The sequence below is a fragment of the Medicago sativa genome, chromosome 5, assembly GCF_051527215.1.
Source record: "Medicago sativa cultivar Bolivia chromosome 5, Bolivia_mono, whole genome shotgun sequence".
NCBI lineage: Eukaryota > Viridiplantae > Streptophyta > Magnoliopsida > Fabales > Fabaceae > Medicago > Medicago sativa.
Window position 1 is genome coordinate 10,533,545 of NC_140753.1, and position 21,573 is coordinate 10,555,117.

Below are 21,573 nucleotides of genomic sequence, written 5' to 3' on the forward strand. Positions count from 1 at the left end.
GAATTTGCATGAAAATTAGGGTATTCTGTTTGTAAACGTATTAAATAAGTGTAGAAAATATTGTCAAAAAAAAAGACAATAGGATAGGAATGAAATTGGTGCAATAAAATTGGTGCAATACATTTTTTTTTTGGTGGTGTCCAAGGTTCGAACCCTGGACCTTGAATATATTATGCATTGTCCTTGTCCTTACCAACTGAGCTAAGCTCACGGGGACTGCAATACATTTTTTTAGTATTAAATAAGTGTAAACAATATTTCCTAAAGAAAAAGTGTACAAAATATTGTCAAAAAAAAGGCATGAAATTGGTTAAAAAAAATGTACAAAATATTGTCAAAAAAAAAGGCATGAAATTAGTGATGAATTTTTCTAGTATTGTTTACAAAATATTGTCAAAAACAAAAGAGGCAAGAGGATAGCAAAAAAAAGGGCAAGAGGATAGGAATGAAACTGGTGCGATGCATTTTTTTGAATGGAATTTGTTAGGTTAAATTACTGCTAACCTAATACAGCAAATGAGCGGGAAAATATTAGGTTAAATTGCTGCAGACCCAACAAAATTAATAAATAAGGAAAAAAAGGCAAGAGGATAGGAATGAAATTGTGCGATGCATTTTTTTAGATGGAATTTGTTAGGGTAAAATGAGAGGGAAAATCTTCTTATATATAAAAGTTAACCCGGGTGATTATTTTAGCCCTAATTTTAACCTAAAACCTAAACTAACTTTTACTGTATTACCCCAGACCTATTTTGAGACCCCATACAATGAACCAAAGTTCACTCCAAAAGCCTAACAATTTTTCCCTATTTTCCCTCCTTTAATCTTCTTTATATATAAAAGTTAACCCGGGTGATTATTTTAGCCCGAATTTTAACCTAAAACTTAAGCTAACTTTTACTATATTACCCATGACCTATTTTGAGACCCCATACAACGAACCAAAGTTCACTCCAAAAGCCTAACAATTTTTCCCTATTTTCCCTCCTCTAATCTTCTTATATATAAAAGTTAACCCGGGTGATTATTTTAGCCCTAATTTTAACCTAAAACCTAAGCTAACTTTTACTATATTACCCCTGACCTATTTTGAGACCCCATACAATGAACCAAAGTTCACTCCAAAAGCCTAACAATTTCTCCCTATTTTCCCTCCTCTAATCTTCTTATATATAAAAGTTAACCCGGGTGATTATTTTAGCCCTAATTTTAACCTAAAACCTAAGCTAACTTTTACTCTATTACCCCTGACCTATTTTGAGACCACATACAATGAACCAAAGTTCACTCCAAAAGCCTAACAATTTCTCCCTATTTTCCCTCCTCTAATCTTCTTATATATAAAAGTTAACCCGGGTGATTATTTTAGCCCTAATTTTAACCTAAAACCTAAGCTAACTTTTACTGTATTACCCCTGACCTATTTTGAGACCCCATACAATGAACCAAAGTTCACTCCAAAAGCCTAACAATTTCTCCCTATTTTCCCTCCTCTAATCTTCTTATATATAAAAGTTAACCCGGGTGATTATTTTAACCCTAATTTTAACCTAAAACCTAAGCTAACTTTTACTGTATTACCCATGACCTATTTTGAGACTCCATACAATGAGCCAAAGTTCACTCCAAAAGCCTAACAATTTTTCCCTATTTTCCCTCCTCTAATTATATATATAACAGGACTCTCCTTTTGAAGGAATTGGTCTCAACTTGCTCCAATCAAAGAGGATATGACGTGTTCAAACATCTTAGTTAGGAGTGTGTTTGTCTCTCTATTTTTACTCAAATGCGGAAATGATCCCCCATTCAAAAATACTCACTTTTAGTCGTTCTTAAAGATTTTTAAACTTAAAAAATGGTACGACTTATATGTGAACTATCTTTTATTTTGGAATAATATGTTTTTCTTGACAAGTATTAAAAACAGACGAATTGGTGTCTTTTTAGCTGGTTTTATATATAAAAGTTAACCCGGGTGATTATTTTAGCCCTAATTTTAACCTAAAACCTAAACTAACTTTTACTGTATTACCCCTGATCTATTTTGAGACCCCATACAATGAACCAAAGTTCACTCCAAAAGCCTAACAATTTTTCCCTATTTTCCCTCCTCTAATCTTCTTATATATAAAAGTTAACCCAGATGATTATTTTAGCCCTAATTTTAACCTAAAACCTAAGCTAACTTTTACTATATTACCCATGACCTATTTTGAGACCCCATACAACAAACCAAAGTTCACTCCAAAAGCCTAACAATTTTTCCCTATTTTCCCTCCTCTAATCTTCTTATATATAAAAGTTAACACGGGTGATTATTTTAGCCCTAATTTTAACCTAAAACCTGAGCTAACTTTTACTATATTACCCATGACCTATTTTGAGACCCCATACAACGAACCAAAGTTCACTCCAAAAGCCTAACAATTTTTCCCTATTTTCCCTCCTCTAATCTTCTTATATATAAAAGTTAACCCGGGTGATTATTTTAGCCCTAATTTTAACCTAAAACCTAAGCTAACTTTTACTATATTACCCCTGACCTATTTTGAGACCCCATACAATGAACCAAAGTTCACTCCAAAAGCCTAACAATTTCTCCCTATTTTCCCTCCTCTAATCTTCTTTATATATAAAAGTTAACCCGGGTGATTATTTTAGCCCTAATTTTAACCTAAAACCTAAGCTAACTTTTACTGTATTACCATGACCTATTTTGAGACCCCATACATGAGCCAAAGTTCACTCCAAAAGCCTAACAATTTTTCCCTATTTTCCCTCCTCTAATTATATATATAACAGGACTCTCCTTTTGAAGGAATTGGTCTCAACTTGCTCCAATCAAAGAGGATATGACGTGTTCAAACATCTTAGTTAGGAGCGTGTTTGTCTCTCTATTTTTACTCAAATGCGGAAATGATCGCCCATTCAAAAATACTCACTTTTAGTCGTTCTTAAAGATTTTTAAACCTAAAAAATGGTACGACTTATATGTGAACTATCTTTTATTTTGGAATAATATGTTTTTCTTGACAAGTATTAAAAACAGACGAATTGGAGTCTTTTTAGTTGGTAAGACCCGTGCGAAGCACGGGTCGCTGGTATTGTATTAGGTTAAAATGCTGCAGACCTAACAAAATAAATAAATAAAAAAAGGCTCGAGGATATGAATGAAATTAGTGCGATGCATTTTTTTCGATGGAATTTGGTTGGTTAAAATGAGAGGGAAAATATTAGGTTAAAATGCTGCAGACTTAACAAAATTAACTAAACTTTTGACCCGTGCGTCGCACGGGTTTTCTCGACTATAATAGAGACCAATAAATAATCTTTAACCCGTAAGATCATTGATATGGTAGAAAATATTTTCTTAAAAAAAAAAGGCAAGCGGATAGGAATGAAATTGGTGTGCAATGCATTTTTTAAGATGAAATTTGTTAGATTAAATAATTGCAAACCTAATAAAGCAAATGAGCGGGGAAAAATTAGTTTAAGTTGCTGCAGACGTAACAAAATTAATAAATAAGGAGAAATAAGGATGCAGCGCACCAATTTAACCTAACAAATATACTCAAAAAAAAAGTTATCAATTTCAATTAGTCTACCATCAACCGTATACTTGTGATTCTACAACAACAACAAACAAATGAAGAAGTCAAACTAACCCATCAAAATTAATACTCAAAAAATCTAGTCAATCCACTCTATGGTCTTAAACCAAAATCAACAGACTAACCAAATGGGTTGTTAAGATCTACGAATTGAAGTTAAAATCTTGTCCTTGAAAAAGGAGATTGAAGAATTTGTCACATGTATGCATGAGTGTACAATTGTACATATAGATAGATAGAGCTTTGCCAAAAAAAATCATGGGACCAACGATGAGGCTTCAGTGGCTTGGTGATGTATATCTACAAAGTCTTGTAGTCAGGAGCGGATCTTCCTTGGGACAGGCAGGTGCCATGGTACCCCCAAGTTTTATATATATTAGATTAGGCATAATCTAAATGTTGTCGGTGCAGCGGATATGTAGTTTGTTTTTCTAACGGGGTCGCGTGTTCGACCCTTCCATCCCCTCTTTCTTTATTTTTCTGTTATATTTTTTCTATTTTGTTCAAAAAAAAGCTCTTACGCGGATTCATACCCGCACCCCTTACTCCTAACGGGGGTCGCGTGTTCGACCCTTCCATCCCCTCTTTCTTTATTTTTCTGTTATATTTTTTCTATTTTGTTCAAAAAAAAAGCTCTTACGCGGATTCGTACCCGCACCCCTTACTCTGCAATCAAGCAAAATAAACCAATGGACCATTCAAACAGTTTAATATATATTTCATACAATTCTGGCACCCGCCACTGCTTGTAGCCTTTATTTGGCTGGTCATGTCGCTGTTGCCTCCACTTTTTCCAATTTTTGTTTGTCGACATGAAAAAAATAGAAGAGAAACTAACTATCCTGTGGGTGTCACGACTCACCAACCTCGCCAAACTGTGCATAATAACAACAAACTGCTTTTTTGAATAAAAAGAAAGAAAAAAAAATTTAACAAATCAAAATGGAATTATATAAACAACACCGTAGTATTTTCCAAGCACAAGATGTGCCTAAAAAACTACTACAAATAATACATAGTGTTTCCGAAACAACAGACAACGAAACCAACAGTGGTTAGCCAATGCCTAAACATGCCATAGGACTTGACCACCACCTCTGAGTACCATAAACAAACATGGTTTTTTTAGCTTTCAGTCATCCTAATAATAATAATTTAATCTTTTCCAACAACCCGGGAACATTCGTTACAACATTATTAAACATGTGATTATTACGATCTGTCCACACAACCCAGGTACAAAGTGTTAGAATTTCTTCTAATATTTTGTGGGCTGCAATCTATTGTTGGTTTTGGTTTTAATAAAAAACGGACTGATGTTGTGATCCATTTGATGATGCTTAGGCCCTAAGAAAAGTGATCAATAGCTAATGGGCTTTTGGGCACTTAATCTGATTTGTGTAGAAACATAGTGTAAGCCCAAACACTAGGCCCATGATGGGTGGTGCCTAGGGTTGCACGGTTATAAATAGAGAGGCTAGGTCCCCTTTGCCATCACTCTGACTATTCTGCTCATTAACGGTTTGCCCCATCGAAAACCCTAAGTTCGGAGCATGTGAAAGGCAAAGGAAGACTCTTGTCTCCAATCTCGGCGAATCCGCTCACCATGGTTTCCAAGTAAGTGTGTTCTAATTTCATATAATAATTCGATCTTGTTGATTTAATTCTTACACAAAGGAGCCAGATAAGCTGCATAAATGCCATAGGACTTGACCACCACCTCTGAGTACCATAAACAAACATGGTTTTTTTAGCTTTCAGTCATCCTAATGATAATAATTTAATCTTTTCCAACAACCCGGGAACATTCGTTACAACATTATTAAACATGTGATTATTACGATTTGTCCACACAACCCAGGTACAAAGGAGCCAGATAAGCTGCATAAATGAGCGTTTAGCTTTACCAACACCTGTCAAGTAAGTAAACTACAGCAAATGATCTGAAATATTATTGGGATCAGCCCCCAAACATCCTAACCAAGTGTGCACCTGCTGCCACAACAAAACAGTATGCGAGCAAGATAAGAACAAATGATCAGCTGTTTCAACATGACCGCAACCTGTACCACAAAGAGACGCCTCGGAATTGAGAACACCACGAGCTACTAAATTTGCTTTCGTAGGTAACCGATTCCGAAGAAAACGCCAAGAAAAAATTGAGACCTTCAACAAAACCTTATGATGCCAAACTAGTTCCATTGCGTCGTCCGTGGTAGGATTGACACCCTCTGTTAAAAAATCATAAACTTCGCGAACAACATAACCCCCCCTCAGGGTCAGGTAACCACACCCATCTATCTGAAACATTAGGCAATAGAGAAACATCAAGTAGTAAAGCCCTAAACTCCTCTAATAAATTCTCCTCCCATGCCCACAACCTATGTCTCCACCTCCAACCTTCCCCTACCTGCTCCAAGCCAAGAGAGAACATATTCGACACCGAAATGGTTTTATTCTCAGCTAAGGCAAACCTACGAAACCGCACACTAAAAGGAATCTCACCCAACCACCTATGCGACCAAAACAACGTATCAGCACCATCTCCCACCTTTTTAAGCACACTACCACCGAACCACCCCCCTACAACGGAAACACCCTCACAAATCCTCCCAACCTCCCTCCACCAAGACGAACAACTCCGGCCCCCAACCTCCAACCTGCCACCTAATTCCCCATAACGGGTAACTAAAACATGATACCACAACCCTTCTCTATCCACTAACAACCTCCAACACCATTTCCCTAGCAACGCTACATTAAACTCCTTCAACTTCCTGACCCCAACCCTCCAAACTCTTTTTTAGAACAAACCGTATTCCAATTTATCCAAGTAATTTTCCTACGGTCCTCACTCCCCCCCAAAAAAAATTTATTCAACAAAGATGTAATGGAAGAGATTATACCTGATGGAGCTTTGGAGAAGGAAAGAGCACAGACAAGCAGAGAAGTCAAAACTGCTTTAAAGAGGATCAAGCGACCACCAAACGAGAGAAATCGGCTATTCCACCCCGACAGTCTAGATTTAATACGATTCACAACAGGGTCCCAAAACGACAGTCTCCGAGGATTACCCCTAATAAGCAAACCTAGGTACAAAAAAGGAATCTTACCCACTTTACAACTCAACACTGATGCCGCCTCACTCAACCAAGAATCAGAGATATTAATTCCCACCAACAAGCTTTTATTGAAGTTCTTCAAACCCGACATCAACTCAAAAATGATAAGAGTCACCCGCATAGCACGAACATTAGCCCAGCTTTTGTGACCTAACAACAGAGTATCGTCAGCAAATTAAAGATGAGAAACGACCACTGGGTTGGCCGCCCCAACCAAGTAACCTGTAAAAATTTGGTTGTCAACCATAGCTTTCATCAAAATGTTAAGACCCTCAGCCGCAATAAGAAACAAAAATGGAGACAAGGGGTCCCCCTGATGCAAGCCCCTGTGAAAGTTAAACTCATCCGTAGGGCTACCGTTAACAAGAACAGAGGCTGTAGTTGTACCCACACATTCTCTAATCCATTTCCTCCACAACACAGGGAACGACATACGCTCCATAACCGAGAACAAATAACCCCAATCAACATAATCATACACCTTTTTCGAAGCCCACCTTAAACATCATGAGTTCCTTCTTTAACTTACTAGCTTCATCAACCACCTCATTAGCGATAAGAATACCATCAAGAATTTGCCTATTCTTAATAAAAGCGGACTGCGTTTCCGAAATCACACTGCCTAACACCAATCTCAATCTATTCGCTAACAATTTTGCTAAGATTTTGTACATGCTCCCCACTAAGGAGATGGGTCAGAAGTCAATAAGCCTCTGCGGGTTATCCACTTTTGGAATAAGAACAATGAAAGTAGAATTAATACCTTTAGCCAATTTCCAGTTGCGGTGAAACTCAGTAACAAACCTCATAATATCGTCTTTCAGCTCACCCCGAAACTCTTTAATGAAGCCAAAATTAACCCCATCCGGACCTGGACTTTTAAAACTACCGCAGTCCCACACAACATCCTTAACTTCATCCACCAAAAAAGGCTTGATCAGACCCCCTCCCTCAACCACGGACAGAGAGCGGAACTGAAGATTCGACACGCTTGGTCGCACCACATTTTGCGTTTGAAAGTGGCTCGCAAAATGGGTGAAAACCGCCTGTCTAACCGGATCGACACCCTCAACCATCACACCATCAACCAGAATAGAGCTTATTGTATTATGACGGCGCCGAGAGGACATACCAGAATGAAAATACTTAGAGTTCGCATCACCTTCACGCAACCACTAATTCCTCGACTGCTGTCAGCATATACTATTATTGAGCCTGGATAAGGAATGAATATTTTCCGACACACCATGCATCTCAACACATTCATCCTCAGATAACTCCTCGACCTCTCCTTTACTATCTAACTCTGCTAGCCGATCTTTTAGAGAAGAAATTTTCACCGGTAAGTTTTGCGAATGAGCTGAATGCCACTCCTTCAGAGCCACTTTAATTAGCTTAAATTTTTCTTTTAACACATAGCCGCCCCACCCTTCCACCTGAAACGATTTCCACTTGTCAATAACAAATTGCTTGTACCCAGGCGTGTCCGACCAACATTTCAAGAACCGGGAAGGCCTAGGCCCCCAATTCTCTTCATCAACAGACAAAATCAACGGACAATGATCAGACAACCCTCTCAGCTGTGCAACCTGAGTACAATTGGGCCAAATCAAACACCACTCTTCTGAAATCAAAAACCGATCAATATGACTCATCGTTCTGCCATCCCTTTGAACCAAGTAAAATTACACCCACACAGCGGTAAATCAATCAGACCATTTTGCATAATTTATGTAAAACTCTAGCATACTTGTAAATACTTGGTTGGTTCTTTCAAATAATAAATACTTGGTTGATCACAACTTCAAGAATATAGTGTTTTTTTTTGTGTCCAGGGTTCGAACCCCGGACCTTGCATATACTATGCATTGTTGTTACCAACTGAGTTAAGCTCACAGGGACAAGTATATAGTGTTTAACCACACTCACATAAAATTACAAATAACTAGACTTTTGACCCGTGCGTCGCACGGGTTTTCTCGACTATAATAGAGACTAATAAATAATCTTTAACATCATTGATATGGTAGAAAATATTTTCTTCAAAAAAAAAAAGGCAAGATGATACGAATGAAATTGGTGTGCAATGCATTTTTTTAGATGAAATTTGTTAGGTTAAATAATTGCAAACCTAATTAAGCAAATGAGCTGGAAAAAATTAGGTTAAGTTGCTGTAGACGTAACAAAATTAATAAATAAGGATAAGGATGTAAAAAAAAGGCATGAAATTAAAAAAATCCAAAAAAAAAGAATAAAATTTTTGACCAAAAAAAAGTATAAAATAGAATGATCATACGTGATCATTGATATGGTCGAAAATATTTTCTTCAAAAAAAATGCAAGAGGATAGGAATGAAATTGGTGTGCAATGTATTTTTTTAGATGAAATTTCTTAGGTTAAATAATTGCAAACCTAATAAAGCAAATTTGCGGGAAAAAATTAGGTTAAGTTGCCGCAGACTTAACAAAATTAATAAATAAGGATTTAATTATTGTAGGATAATACATCATTTAGATCTTTTTTGTTCTATCTTTCTACTTTTTCTAACGTGTGTCTAAAAGTTGTGTCCAAATCTTATGATCACATAAGACTTTCTCCTTAAATGGATTTTTTTAAAGTGTCTCAAATTTTTGTTATTATTAAATTAAACCAGATGTCCTACATCAGTGGAAATTAATAATGAGAGGAGATATTCCTCTAAAAAAACAGGAGAATTAATACGTGCAATTTTTGTAAAAAATCAAAATGAATGTGATGTCTCAAAATTAGCAGGAGCAAATTATGAAAAGACCTCTTACGTGTATTTTTTTTATTCTTAGGTATTAAAATAGGGAGGAGATTAGCTTAAGGGGGTTGTATTGGATTAGGATTTTAAAAGACTATTTTAATAAAAAAAAGTCTTTAAGATTTTAAAAGACTGTGTGAGATTGTATTGATTCTGTAAGATTTTAAAAGACTTTTTATGTAAAAGACTTTATACACTCAAGATTTTAATGGATTTATCACACTGACTTTTAAGGATTTCAAAGGATTTTATGGGATTTTAAAATTTTAAAGGATTCAATGAATTTTAGGGGAAAAAAGAACAAACTTACAAGCGTGAATGATAAAAATAATGAACAAATAAATTCTAGCGTTTGAATAAAGAAAAATAAAACCAATAAAAATTTTAAGGATTTTATGGATTTTATAAGATTTTAAGGGACTAAAAAAACTCTTAACACATTATTCTCCATGCACATTTTTTATTTGTTAAAAATGTTATTCCCACAATATTTAATTGTACATATTTAAAATTATGACAACCCTTACAAATCTTTCAAAAAAAAAATTTGTGTCAGCCCTCATTTTGTGTTTGAAATTAGAGAAGTCGTTTGAGTTTTTCTAAGAGAGGTGAGAGAGAGAGAAGAGAGGAGGGAGAGGGAGAGGGAGGGGGAGAGAGAGAGAGAGAGAGATAAAAGGAGAGATAGAGAGACGAAGAGAGAAAGGAGAGAGGGGGAGGGGAGAGAGGGGGGAGGGAGAAGAAAGAGATAGTAACTTTTAAATGAAAAACAATCCCAAGAAATCTCATCTTTTCATGAAAGACTTTTTCTTGTTAAAATTACACTACGAAATCCCACAAAATCCATCAAAATCCAATTTATTAAACAATCATTCGAAATTTGAATGATTTTGAATACCATGAGACTTTTTTTAAGTGATGAAAAGTCTTGATTGAATACCTCAAGACTTTTTTAAAATGACAAAGAGTCTTGATTGAATACCACAAGACTTTTTTTAAGATGCAAAAAGTCTTGATTGAATACCACAAGACTTTTTCATAATTAAAAAGTCTTTTAAAATCCCATAGAATCCTAATCCAATACATCCCCATAAGACTCAATATAAGGACTAATAGCTACAAACAATAAGCTAATGTCACATTTTTAGCATATAGCTTAGCTCAATGATAAGGATAAAGTCAAACAATTTTATTTTGTTAAGTAAATAAGTGACCAGAAATTCACCTATTAAAATGAATAAGTAGGACGTCTCAGATTCGAATCTCGGCTCCTACATATATTATACATAAGTGGGGTGTCCGGGGTTCAAACTCCCACCCCTGCATATCTTATACAATATCTTTACTAATCGAGTTAAGCTCATCGGACAAAGCCAAACAATTTATATCATGAATAATGAAAGTTATGGACTACGACACAAGAGCAGACTAAATAATTTGATATTTATATACAACATTGAATAAACCACCAATTTAATCCTTGTCTTCGTAAGTCACTCTCAAGGTTCGGGGTTCGAACCCTGATCATAAAAAAAAAACTCAATTCAAATTCTATAATCAGAAAATCTCCCAACATTTATATATAAAAAAAAAAAAAAAAAAAATCCTTGAGAAAGAGGTTGAAATATAGGAGGCAATACCCTATTTGTTTAGTTTCTTCTATTTGCGTCTCCTTCATCAAACGTGAGGTGAGGCTCCACTTAATTCTTCTTCTCAACCCTAACACCACACAACACTGCCGCGCCCCACCACACACCAGTCACCACCATTCCAAAGGGGAAAAAGGAAAATATAAAATTTAAGGTTAGTTTCAAAATTGCTCTTTCTTCTTTGCTAATTTCACTGCAGGATTGCGAATTTTTAATTAATAATAAGAAACAATGCTAATTCCACTAAGAATAATTAATAAGACATTAAATCTTGTTGATGTCGTGGTTCAAATTGAGTTTGCACCATTGTTTATGAATTTTATTTTACCATATAGTTTAATGATTGCATTACAACAAATGCTATTACTTAGAGTGTCTTAATTTGAATCCCAAATGAGACGAAATTAACATTGCAAAGCTGGAGTATGTAAGATTCGAAATGCTCAATTTGCTGAGCATAATTGTACTTGTTCACAAACAGAATCGGTGTCTAGGTCTGTGCTGTATGTTGAGTATGTTTTTGAAAGAGTTAGAAGATAATGGAATGAAGCTATCAAATAAAGGAATTTGTACAATTGTTGTTGTTCTGCGATATGCTATTTATTATAAAGTGTTGTCAAATATTAGCTATTGCGGAATTTGAACAAACCGCTATTTTTCACCATCTGTGATTGACAACACCGTTTAGAAAATCATTCAGTAAAAAAACTGTTTAGAAGATAAATTTTGTGGCTTCTACCATAGGGCTAAGTAAAGAATTTTGAGAGCAAGCATGCTGCTTTGATGATAACATACAGATTGAAACATAAATATTTTTACTTGTCTGTTTGAACTGTACAAGTTGTGTCAATGAATTGATTTGTACGTAGCACCCCTTCAAAAAAATTGCATTTTTATTATGATAGCCATGCCTCCAATTTGATTGGGACGGCGCTGGTTACAATACCAACTTTTAAACTTTCATTTTTTCTCTATTTAATATTACCCACAAAATCGCTGATCTAAAGTAAACAATGCACATTTGTTGATTTGTGTAGCTGCCGGATCTGAGCTTGTGCTGGTGAACCTTTCTCTTCCTTCCTTCAACTTGCAACAATGGTGGCAAAATCAAAATCCGACAAACCCTTGACAAATACAGAGGACATCAACCTTCTCAAATCCGAAGTAGCATCTTTCGCTTCTTCACTTGGCTTATCCAGTTCCCAAACCAATTCTTCAGGTTTCAACGATGTCGATTTTCGCAAAACCAAACCAAAGAAACAACAACCGCAGCAACCTGAAAAAGTCACACCTCAAAATACCCAAAAGCCAAAAAACAAAACTTTTGCCAAAAAGAATGAACCCCATGAAAATTTGAAATCGAAAAAACCAGAACCTAAACCAAAACCCCCTGTTTTGTCATTGGGCAACAATGCTAATAAGGAAAAAGGGTACTACAACAAGTTCAAGAATCTTCCAAAGCTTCCATTGATGAAAGCAAGTGAATTGGGTGTTTGGTTTGAGGATGCAGGTGAGCTTGAAGGTAAGGTGATTGGGGAAGGGAAGAAAGTGGACATGAAGAATTTGGGCGAGTGGAAAGGTTTTGTTGAGAAGAAGAGGGTATTGGGTGAGAGATTGATGGCACAATTTGCTCAGGATTATGAATCGACTAGGGGACGAAGTAGTGATATTAAGATGTTGATTTCTACTCAGAGGTCTGGTACTGCTGCTGATAAAGTTTCTGCTTTTTCTGTCCTGGTTGGTGATAATCCTGTTGCAAATTTGAGGTCTCTTGATGCTCTTTTAGGTAAATTCAACTCACATTTTTTCTATTCATTTCTTTGTTTTGATTGGATGCTGCTGCTGTTGTTGTATTATCATTTGTCCTTTCCTTATGTTCCCAAGACAGTTTATTTATTTGATTGACTTTGAGCCTTTGATGGATTTTATTGTTTACTCTAGGAATGGTGACATCCAAGGTCGGAAAGCGCCATGCCTTGTCAGGCTTTGAAGCACTTCAAGAATTATTTATTGCAAGGTCTGCATTTCCCCATTGTCTCTCCCTCTCACATGCCCTCCCTATTATGAAAAAACCTTCTATCATTAATCATGTAGGCTTTTCAAAAAGATTCTCCAAGAAGAATGAGAAAAAAATATTTGTGACGGTTTTGGAAGCGATAAAATTCATCAGATGTAAAATATTTAGTTATCTAAACTCTCCTTTGCACACCCTATGTTACTCTACCAAGTGCCAACTATATATGTTTAGAGAGAGATTAATTTTGATGCATTGTCAGTGTAAACCTTTTTACACTGTCAACCAATCGGAAACCACTATTTGTATGAATTTTAAGGTTGATATGATTAAAGTCAATTTTTTCTATTAATCTAATGGTTATTATGATTTGTAGTGTATAATTTTTTCAGTGTCGATACATGTCAATTTATTTGAATATATCTATATGATATTGTGTTGTAATTTTATGGGTTGCTTATTGTAAGTTATCTGATTATTTGGACTCTAGAGGAAACATGTATAATTTGAATAGCATTGAATCACATACATCACCATTGCACCGATTTCATTTTTTCTCCCATCTTGCTTATGATTTACTTCATTTTTTCCCCTATCTTGCTTACAGCTTATTACCAGATCGTAAATTGAAGACCCTGATACAGCAGCCACTAAATCACATTCCTGAAACTAAAGATGGCCATTCCCTTCTACTTCTCTGGTATTGGGAGGAATGTTTGAAGCAGAGGTTTGTTTGACAAAACTTTGTTCATGATCATAATCATAAATCATGTACTCTGATTTGACTTGGTTAAAAGTTTCTTAAGCACATTCTAAATGCTACTGACTTGTTAGTTGTAGTAGCTGACAGTCCAAGACTTTCCTATGTGATACTTTACCTCTCATTTTCAATATTAGTGTTGAGTGATCATAATATTGTCAGTTTTCAAAAGCAATGTTCATTTATCTGTCAGTTCAAGCTTTTTAGTGTTCAATTTGCTATCTTCTGTTGCCTCAGATATGAACGGTTTGTTGTTGCACTTGAAGAAGCCTCCCGAGACATGCTACCAGCTCTAAAAAACAAGTCATTAAAGGTTAGTAACTCAAAACATTTTGGCTTAACTGAAAGATTTTGTAGAAGTTCAACCTGTGACCAACAGGAAACAATTTGTCTTGTTTTCCTCCTTGCATTTTGTTGTTTTAATTTTTATTTGTATAACTTACTTAATGTGTGAAGACATGTTTTAAGATTTAGTGCTATAATTTATGTAATGTGTGAAGACATGTTTTAAGATTTGGTGCTACATGTTCTCATATATACTAAGCAAATTTATGACTAAACTAATAAATATTGGGTGGCTGTCTTTCTTTGCTTGCAGACCATATATGTTCTACTAAGTAGGAAGTCAGAGCAAGAGCGCAGACTACTTTCTGCACTAGTTAATAAAGTGAGTTATCTAACACTAAGCTATGACTCATTTGAAACATTTGATATTTCATTTGATGGTGTTATAGGCTACAAAGCACTTGCACAGACACTGGACACATCACTGATAATAATTTAAGAAAATGAAAATGATTTAGTGCAATGTGTCATTGCTGTGTCGGTGTTGGATACTGATTTTGTGTCAGGCTCCAGACACATCTTCAGTTTGTAGTGTTGGAGCTACATAGGTTTTAGAAGGTGTTAAGTATGCTTCCCAGAACTCAAACAAACTGTAACTAAGCACTTCTGCTTTTTTTAGTGCAATATGTGTCAGTGCTGTGTCGGTGTTGGATACTGACTTTGTGTTAGGCTCCAGACACTTCTTCAATTTGTAGTGTCGGTGCTACATAGGTTTTAAAAGGTGTGCTCAATGTAGTCAGGATCGAGATCCTACGTAGGATCGGTCGGCCAGTGAAAGAACGTAAAAACGAGGAACGGAACGTAACACGGTTCGTAAGTAGGATCGGTAGGTTGTTGATAGAGTTGAGAGAAATAGATAGAGAAAATACAGGGAAAACAGAGGAACCAAGCATAAAAACAGAAATAATAGAGGAAAAACAGAGGAACCAAGCAACAGAATAGAGAAAAACAATGGAAACAGAGGAAAAACGGCAAAAAAACAGAGGAAAAATGGCAAAAAACAGAGGAAACAGAGCAAAACCGAACCAGAGTAAAGTCGAAGCACAGACGAGGTTCTGTGGCACGTAAGATCGTGCGATCCTACGAGCTGGGACTCTTGGCTACATTGGGTGTGCTACATACTTTAGAAGGTGTTAAGTATGCTTGCTTCCCTGTACTCCAACAGACTGTAACTAAGCACTTCTGTTTTTTTTCCCTTCTTCAGCTTGGGGATCCAGATAATAAAGCAGCATCTAATGCCGACTATCACTTGTCCAACCTTTTGTCTCAGCACCCAAATATGAAGGTATGTATACTTATCAGAATCTATTGTTTCAACCTTTTCAATTTAGTTGTGGAAGTATCAATAAGTTATCATTTAGCCAATTTTTGGAGTTTATCAACGTTGCTAGGAAATAGCTATATACTTGAAGAAATGTTACTCATACTTCATTTGGTTTATTTTGTTTTTGATTTTCTTCACTTTTAGAAGATTTGGGCTATTTTCTTTTCTGGGGCTTATGTTATTTGAAGACTGAATGTAGAAGCATGTGCATCATCTAAGATGATACACATGCTTGTACATTCAGTCTCATATTTACCTCCTAATTTGTTTTCATTACTGATGTCATCCTTCTTAATTTATACTTGATATTTATTTTTCTGATGCAGGCTGTGGTTGTTAATGAGGTGGATTCTTTTCTCTTTCGGCCTCATTTAGGACCACGCGGACAATACCATGCTGTAAGTCTTACTTTTCTATTCTTACAGTTCTCAAGTCATTTTACGCAAATTTGGTTGCTCCATGCTTCTTTTCTTCAGATGTAACAGATTTGTCACATATTGAATATTAGATCTTGCAACATATTGTACCTTTTCTTTATTGTCATTCCCATCTTCGTATGATGCTTTTGTTAAATAAGAACATTCTGTATGGCAAGTATTTGAGTATATAATTATTACTGTAATTGCATTTTAATTATAATAACACTGAATGCTTAAAAATGACCTCTGTTGAGGCTGTTTAAATTTAGTTATTATGTTTGAATTTGTTTCCTAGCTGTTAAGCTTTCAATTATCTGTTCCAACTGTATAAATATGTTGTCATGTAACTTGATTCACTCATTCAATGAAATAAATTTCAGACCACAATGTAAGAATTCTTCACTCTGAAGAATTCTAATAGCAAGAGTTTATCTTTTGAAATCACTTTTCTGCAGTCACAAAAGTGGCCTTTTAATTGTTGATGACTTTTGACATGCCTTGACTGAATTATTTCATTCCCTTTTCTGTGTATTAAGGTTAACTTCTTGAGCCAACTTCGTCTCACCAATAAAGGAGATGGACCAAAAGTAGCGAAACGTCTAATTGATGTATATTTTGCACTGTTTAAGGTATTGGTTTTCCCTAATATCCTCCCACCCCTTAGCTTATCTCTAACCGAGATATCATGATAACACATGGATCATCCACATAGGTTAGAAAAATAGGAAAATCATTAACAATTAGAAATCTTCAGGTTTTGATCACTGGCCCAAGCAACAATCAAACAGTCGATAAAAGCGGTAAGGAGAATGCAAAAGAGAAAAAGCCCGAAGAGTTCTCAGAATCGCATGCGGAAATGGACTCCAGGCTTCTATCAGCTCTCTTAACGGTAAGTATACAACAGTAATATTATGAATTTTCATAAACAAATTAATTAATGATTGTGAAATTTTTAACATGTCAAATTCAGTCACTCTCCCTCAAAAAATAAATATAAAAATCAGTCATTCTCTGGGATTTTCCACAACCTTTGTCTTGAATTGCACAATCTTTTGCTATTTTCACAGGGAGTGAATAGAGCGTTTCCTTTTGTCTCGAGTGATGAAGCCGATGACATCATTGATGTTCAAACACCAGTACTTTTCCAATTGGTAGTCACTTCACTGATATAATTGAAACCTACTTTTTCAATTGGTTCTTACTTAGAGATTTTGACAAAAACTGTAACCTTGCAGGTTCATTCAAAAAACTTTAATGTAGGGGTTCAAGCTCTGATGCTTCTTGATAAAATTTCATCCAAGAATCAGATAGCCAGTGATCGATTTTACCGTGCTTTGTACTCCAAACTCCTGCTTCCAGCTGCCATGAATACATCCAAGGCAAGAAAACTCTCAAACATTTTCACCTTCGGGACAGAAATGCTACCTTTTTTACTTTTATTCATCCTGTAGGGTTCTTCTAACTAGTTTGTTCTCAGGCAGAAATGTTTATTGCACTTATTCTAAGAGCAATGAAAAGGGATGTTAATTTAAAGCGAGTAGCTGCATTTTCTAAACGTCTACTGCAGGTAATTATTAAACTTTGCTTTCTCTATCTTTCGTCTTTTTTATAAGATACAATAAGATTAGATAACACAAAGATTTTTATTCATTCAGATTGCACTTCAGCAGCCACCACAATATGCCTGTGCATGCCTTTTCCTTCTTTCCGAACTATTTAAAGCCAGACCACCTTTATGGTAAGTAGTGATGGGTGATGGTTGCTCCATGTCATTTCCATTATTACTACATATTTTTTTATAATTGTCTGTGAAAGATTTGTACATTGTTATTCATTTGACCAGAAAGGATAATCATATATTCATCATCTTCATTTGTCATATAGGAACACGGCATTGCAGAACGAGTCTATTGACGATGAGCTTGAACACTTTGAAGATGTTGTAGAAGAAACTGATGAGAAACCTGTAGCGGTATCAAATAAACCAAGTGATGATATTCTACCTGTTCAGAATGGTGACACTGCCAATTCTGACACAGATTCTTCTGAAAGTGAAGATGATCAGCTAGCATCTTCTGAAGACGACGACGATTTAGATGATGCTTTGGAGGATGGAAGTTTTTCACTTGCAAAGAGTAAAATGAAACATAAAAAATCAAAGTCTGAATCAGACGATGAAGATAAAAAAACACAGGAATCTGCCAAGAAGCCTGTGTTGCCAGGAGGCTATGATCCACGACACAGAGAGCCCTCTTATTGGTAATTTGCTTGATTTATTTTCATATTAGTTCTCATTTGAGATATCAAAGAACAAACTTTTTCTGCAATCGTTTGTTCAAAGCATTGGGGGCTTACATAAACTGCACAAGGCGCATGCCACATTGCTTCTAACCAAAAATACACTGCAAGAGCGGAATAGGTAAAATGCTGTTGGGTCCATAATATACTGTGTTTGCCTCTAATGGGAAGAGAAAAGTGGTTAACAATTCTAGTAGATGAGGTTGCAATAGCGGATGCCATTGGTGGCCGTTGTAATAAGAAAGATTATTTAGTGACTGTTGCAGTTTTATACTAAATAGGGTTTTTGGAAAAGCTTGAGTTTATCTAGGCTATAAACACTTGCAGAAGATTATTTAGACAGTTTATGATAATATTTTATTCTGCTTTAGACCTAACTTAACACAAAATCAGCTTGTAAGGCGAAAATTGCTCAAGTTTAATAAACTCTATTTAGGTCTTTGTATTTAACCTATGTGGAACTTGAGTATTTTTCAACACACCATCTCACGTCCAAGACTATTGCACATTTTTCGTGGATAATATGAGTGTCTCATATTGGCTCCAATATCATCCTCTTGGCTCAACCCTACAAAACTAGCATGCAAGGTTACCTGAGTATTATAATATAGGCACTATCTAGATGTGGGACTTTCGACTCCCAACACTTATCCATATCTATAAATTTTTAGCTTATTCTCAAACTCTCAAAATAGTTTATAGAAACAAATTATATAGATAACTCATGCGAAATTTACTTTTATTCTCTATTCAATTAAATAATATTTAGCACCTCTCTTGTTAAATAGGCATTCAGTTAAATGTTTACAGAACTTTCTTGTATTCATTTCTTGTAGCACTTTCTAACTAAATTATTTATCCATCCCAACAGCAATGCAGATCGTGTAAGTTGGTGGGAGTTATTGGTGCTTGCTTCACATGCACACCCTTCAGTTGCCACCATGGCAAGAACTCTTCTTTCTGGTGCCAACATTGTCTACAACGGAAACCCTTTAAACGACCTCTCTTTAACAGCTTTCCTAGATAAATTCATGGAGAAAAAATCAAAACAAACCACTTGGCATGGTGGTTCTCAGATTGAACCTGTCAAGCAGGTAAACAAAGAGTTGTTATGTTGCGATACAAATTTGACATTAAATTAAATAGTCAATGCAATACAAATATGTGGTTGATTACATTCAGTGGATAGTTAATGAATAGAACAATTGCAACCTATGAAGCCCGGATACTCCAAAATGGTGCCGTACCCGTGTCGGATACGTATCGGATACCGATACTCCGCGGATACTCCCGGATACGTATCCCAGAAGTATCCGAATGATTTAATTTAATTTTTATTTAAAAATATATTGGATACCTTAAGGATACGTTAAGGATACTCCCGGATACGTATCCCAGAAGTATTCGAATGATTTAATTTAATTTTTATTTAAAATTTTTATTTGTATTTTGATCACAAGTATTAATTTTTGTAAATTGGGATCATTATATTGGCCATTACTTGAAAATGGTGACTATCTTCATACTACCTTGGTATCATCATAGTGCAAGTTGTTTATATGGTATGTTTTGGTTTAAAGGATATCTTAGTTGGTGAAAGGTCCATTGTATTTTGACTTGGTGTAATTAGTTTTAAGATTTCACGCTATTTAGTTTTTGTGCGTTTGTGTCTAATATATACATACATATATATATATATATATATATATATATATATATATATATATATATATATATATATATCTATATATATATATATATTAAAAAAAAATTGTAAACGTATCCAAGCCGTATCGTATCCTAAATTTGAAATTTTTGACGTATTCGCGTACCCGTATCGTATCGTACCCGTATCCGTATCCGTATCGGGGCTTCATAGATTGCAACTTATTAACCATCACTGAACACAATTAACCACAATTTTCAAGTGTATATATTTGAACACTAGTTATGGTTAATCGACGAATATCATATATATTTGCTCATCTGAAAATTTTGGTTAATGACGTTCAAAATTCTGATTAATTGTGTTAAGTAGATGTTTGATGAGTTGAGATTCCTTGTTATATTCATTAGTCGCTGCTGAACATAATTAACAACATGTTTGAACCACATTAACCATTCAAATTGATATCAAATTTGTGTTAAAATGTTACATTTTTTACCAACCATTCTCATCGTTGCTTTTCCAGCCTTCTGATTCAACTTGTTAACATTTTTTTCCTTTCCATTTTGCAGATGGATCTTAACAACCTCTTGGTTGGGCCAGAGATTCTTTCACTAGCTGAAGTAGATGTACCGCCAGAGGATCTTGTTTTCCATAAATTTTATACAATAAAAAAGAGTTCTTCAAAACCAAAGAAAAAGAAGAAGAAATCGAACGATGAAGAGGATGGTGCAGATTATTTTGATGCTGATGAGGTTGATGGTGGTGATGAAAGTGATAATGAAGAGATTGAGGATCTCTTGGATTCTGCTGATCCCACTTTGGGACCAGACGGTGACTATGATTATGATGATTTGGAAGTAGCTAATGAGGATGATGATGACTTGATTGGTGATGTTAGTGATGGAGAGATAGATATTGGGGATGTTAGTGATGCAGAGATAGATATACCCTCAGATATGGAAGAGGATGATGCTGATAATACTCCATTTGCTGCCATTGATGATGACAATGATCTTGACATAGGTGATATTGATGATGTTGAAGATAATGTTGACAAAAGAAAAAGAAAACGTAAAATTGGTGGCAAAAGTGGTGCATCTCCATTTGCAAGTTATGAAGAGTTTGAACATATACTGGAAGGTGATGATGCTGAGAAAGACCATATACTGGAAGATGATGATGCTGAGAAAAAACCTTCTCAGAAGAAAAATAAATCCAAGAAAAGAAAAAAGAAGTCTGGTCAATGAAGTATCTCCAAGTAACTTGTATTATTTATGGTCTTCACAAGTTTTGTTTGTGGTTGTTGATGACCATGCATTCTTATAATGCTTCTTTCTACAAATATTCGAACTCAAATGACGCTTATAGAGAAATTTACATTTATCTCCCTCTAAAGGTATTTGTGGGTCTTGAATCCGGAACTTCTAGGTCTAAAACCAAACCCTTGAAGTTAAAAGAGAATCACTTTCATGTCTCTTGTATTTTTCATTTGAAATAACAATTATTGATTTAAAATAATCACAGAATTTTTTATTTTATTTTTAATACGTTATACATACATGAGACTAGGAAATTTAAG

At 35.3% G+C, this 21,573-nt stretch overlaps 2 protein-coding genes across 2 annotated transcripts; one reads left to right on the forward strand and one right to left on the reverse strand.

The window, feature by feature from the left end:
• Nucleotides 1-7,206: 7,206 nt before the first annotated feature.
• On the reverse strand, nt 7,207-8,388 carry LOC146919918 (uncharacterized). Its single transcript, XM_085711080.1, has 3 exons — nt 7,980-8,388; nt 7,497-7,895; nt 7,207-7,355 (listed from the first exon to the last, which is right to left on the reverse strand). The coding sequence occupies exons 1-3, from the start codon at nt 8,386-8,388 to the stop codon at nt 7,207-7,209; spliced, it is 957 nt and encodes a 318-aa protein (XP_085567206.1).
• A 2,779-nt stretch (nt 8,389-11,167) lies between these two features.
• LOC146919919 (protein SLOW WALKER 2-like) lies at nt 11,168-21,509 on the forward strand. The gene is made up of 17 exons (XM_085713301.1): nt 11,168-11,319; nt 12,203-12,951; nt 13,107-13,182; nt 13,787-13,906; nt 14,177-14,252; nt 14,538-14,606; nt 15,489-15,569; nt 15,935-16,006; nt 16,564-16,656; nt 16,782-16,916; nt 17,095-17,178; nt 17,263-17,406; nt 17,505-17,594; nt 17,683-17,765; nt 17,912-18,286; nt 19,197-19,419; nt 20,564-21,509. The coding sequence occupies exons 2-17, from the start codon at nt 12,261-12,263 to the stop codon at nt 21,239-21,241; spliced, it is 3,090 nt and encodes a 1,029-aa protein (XP_085569427.1). The 5' UTR covers nt 11,168-11,319; nt 12,203-12,260; the 3' UTR covers nt 21,242-21,509.
• The last annotated feature ends 64 nt before the right edge of the window (nt 21,510-21,573 follow it).

Excerpts from the sequence above, each read along its gene's own strand:
- LOC146919918 (XM_085711080.1), bottom strand. The coding sequence starts at position 8,388 with ATGAGTCATATTGATCGGTTTTTGATTTCAGAAGAGTGGTGTTTGATT. Across the intron at positions 7,896-7,979 it reads TGAATGTGTTGAGATGCATG|GTGATGCGAACTCTAAGTAT; the intron begins GTGTGTCGGAAA and ends GGTTGCGTGAAG. Across the intron at positions 7,356-7,496 it reads CAACTGGAAATTGGCTAAAG|GCAGTGTGATTTCGGAAACG; the intron begins GTATTAATTCTA and ends GATTGGTGTTAG.
- LOC146919919 (XM_085713301.1), top strand. The coding sequence starts at position 12,261 with ATGGTGGCAAAATCAAAATCCGACAAACCCTTGACAAATACAGAGGAC. Across the intron at positions 16,007-16,563 it reads CACGCGGACAATACCATGCT|GTTAACTTCTTGAGCCAACT; the intron begins GTAAGTCTTACT and ends CTGTGTATTAAG. Across the intron at positions 17,595-17,682 it reads TTTCTAAACGTCTACTGCAG|ATTGCACTTCAGCAGCCACC; the intron begins GTAATTATTAAA and ends TTATTCATTCAG.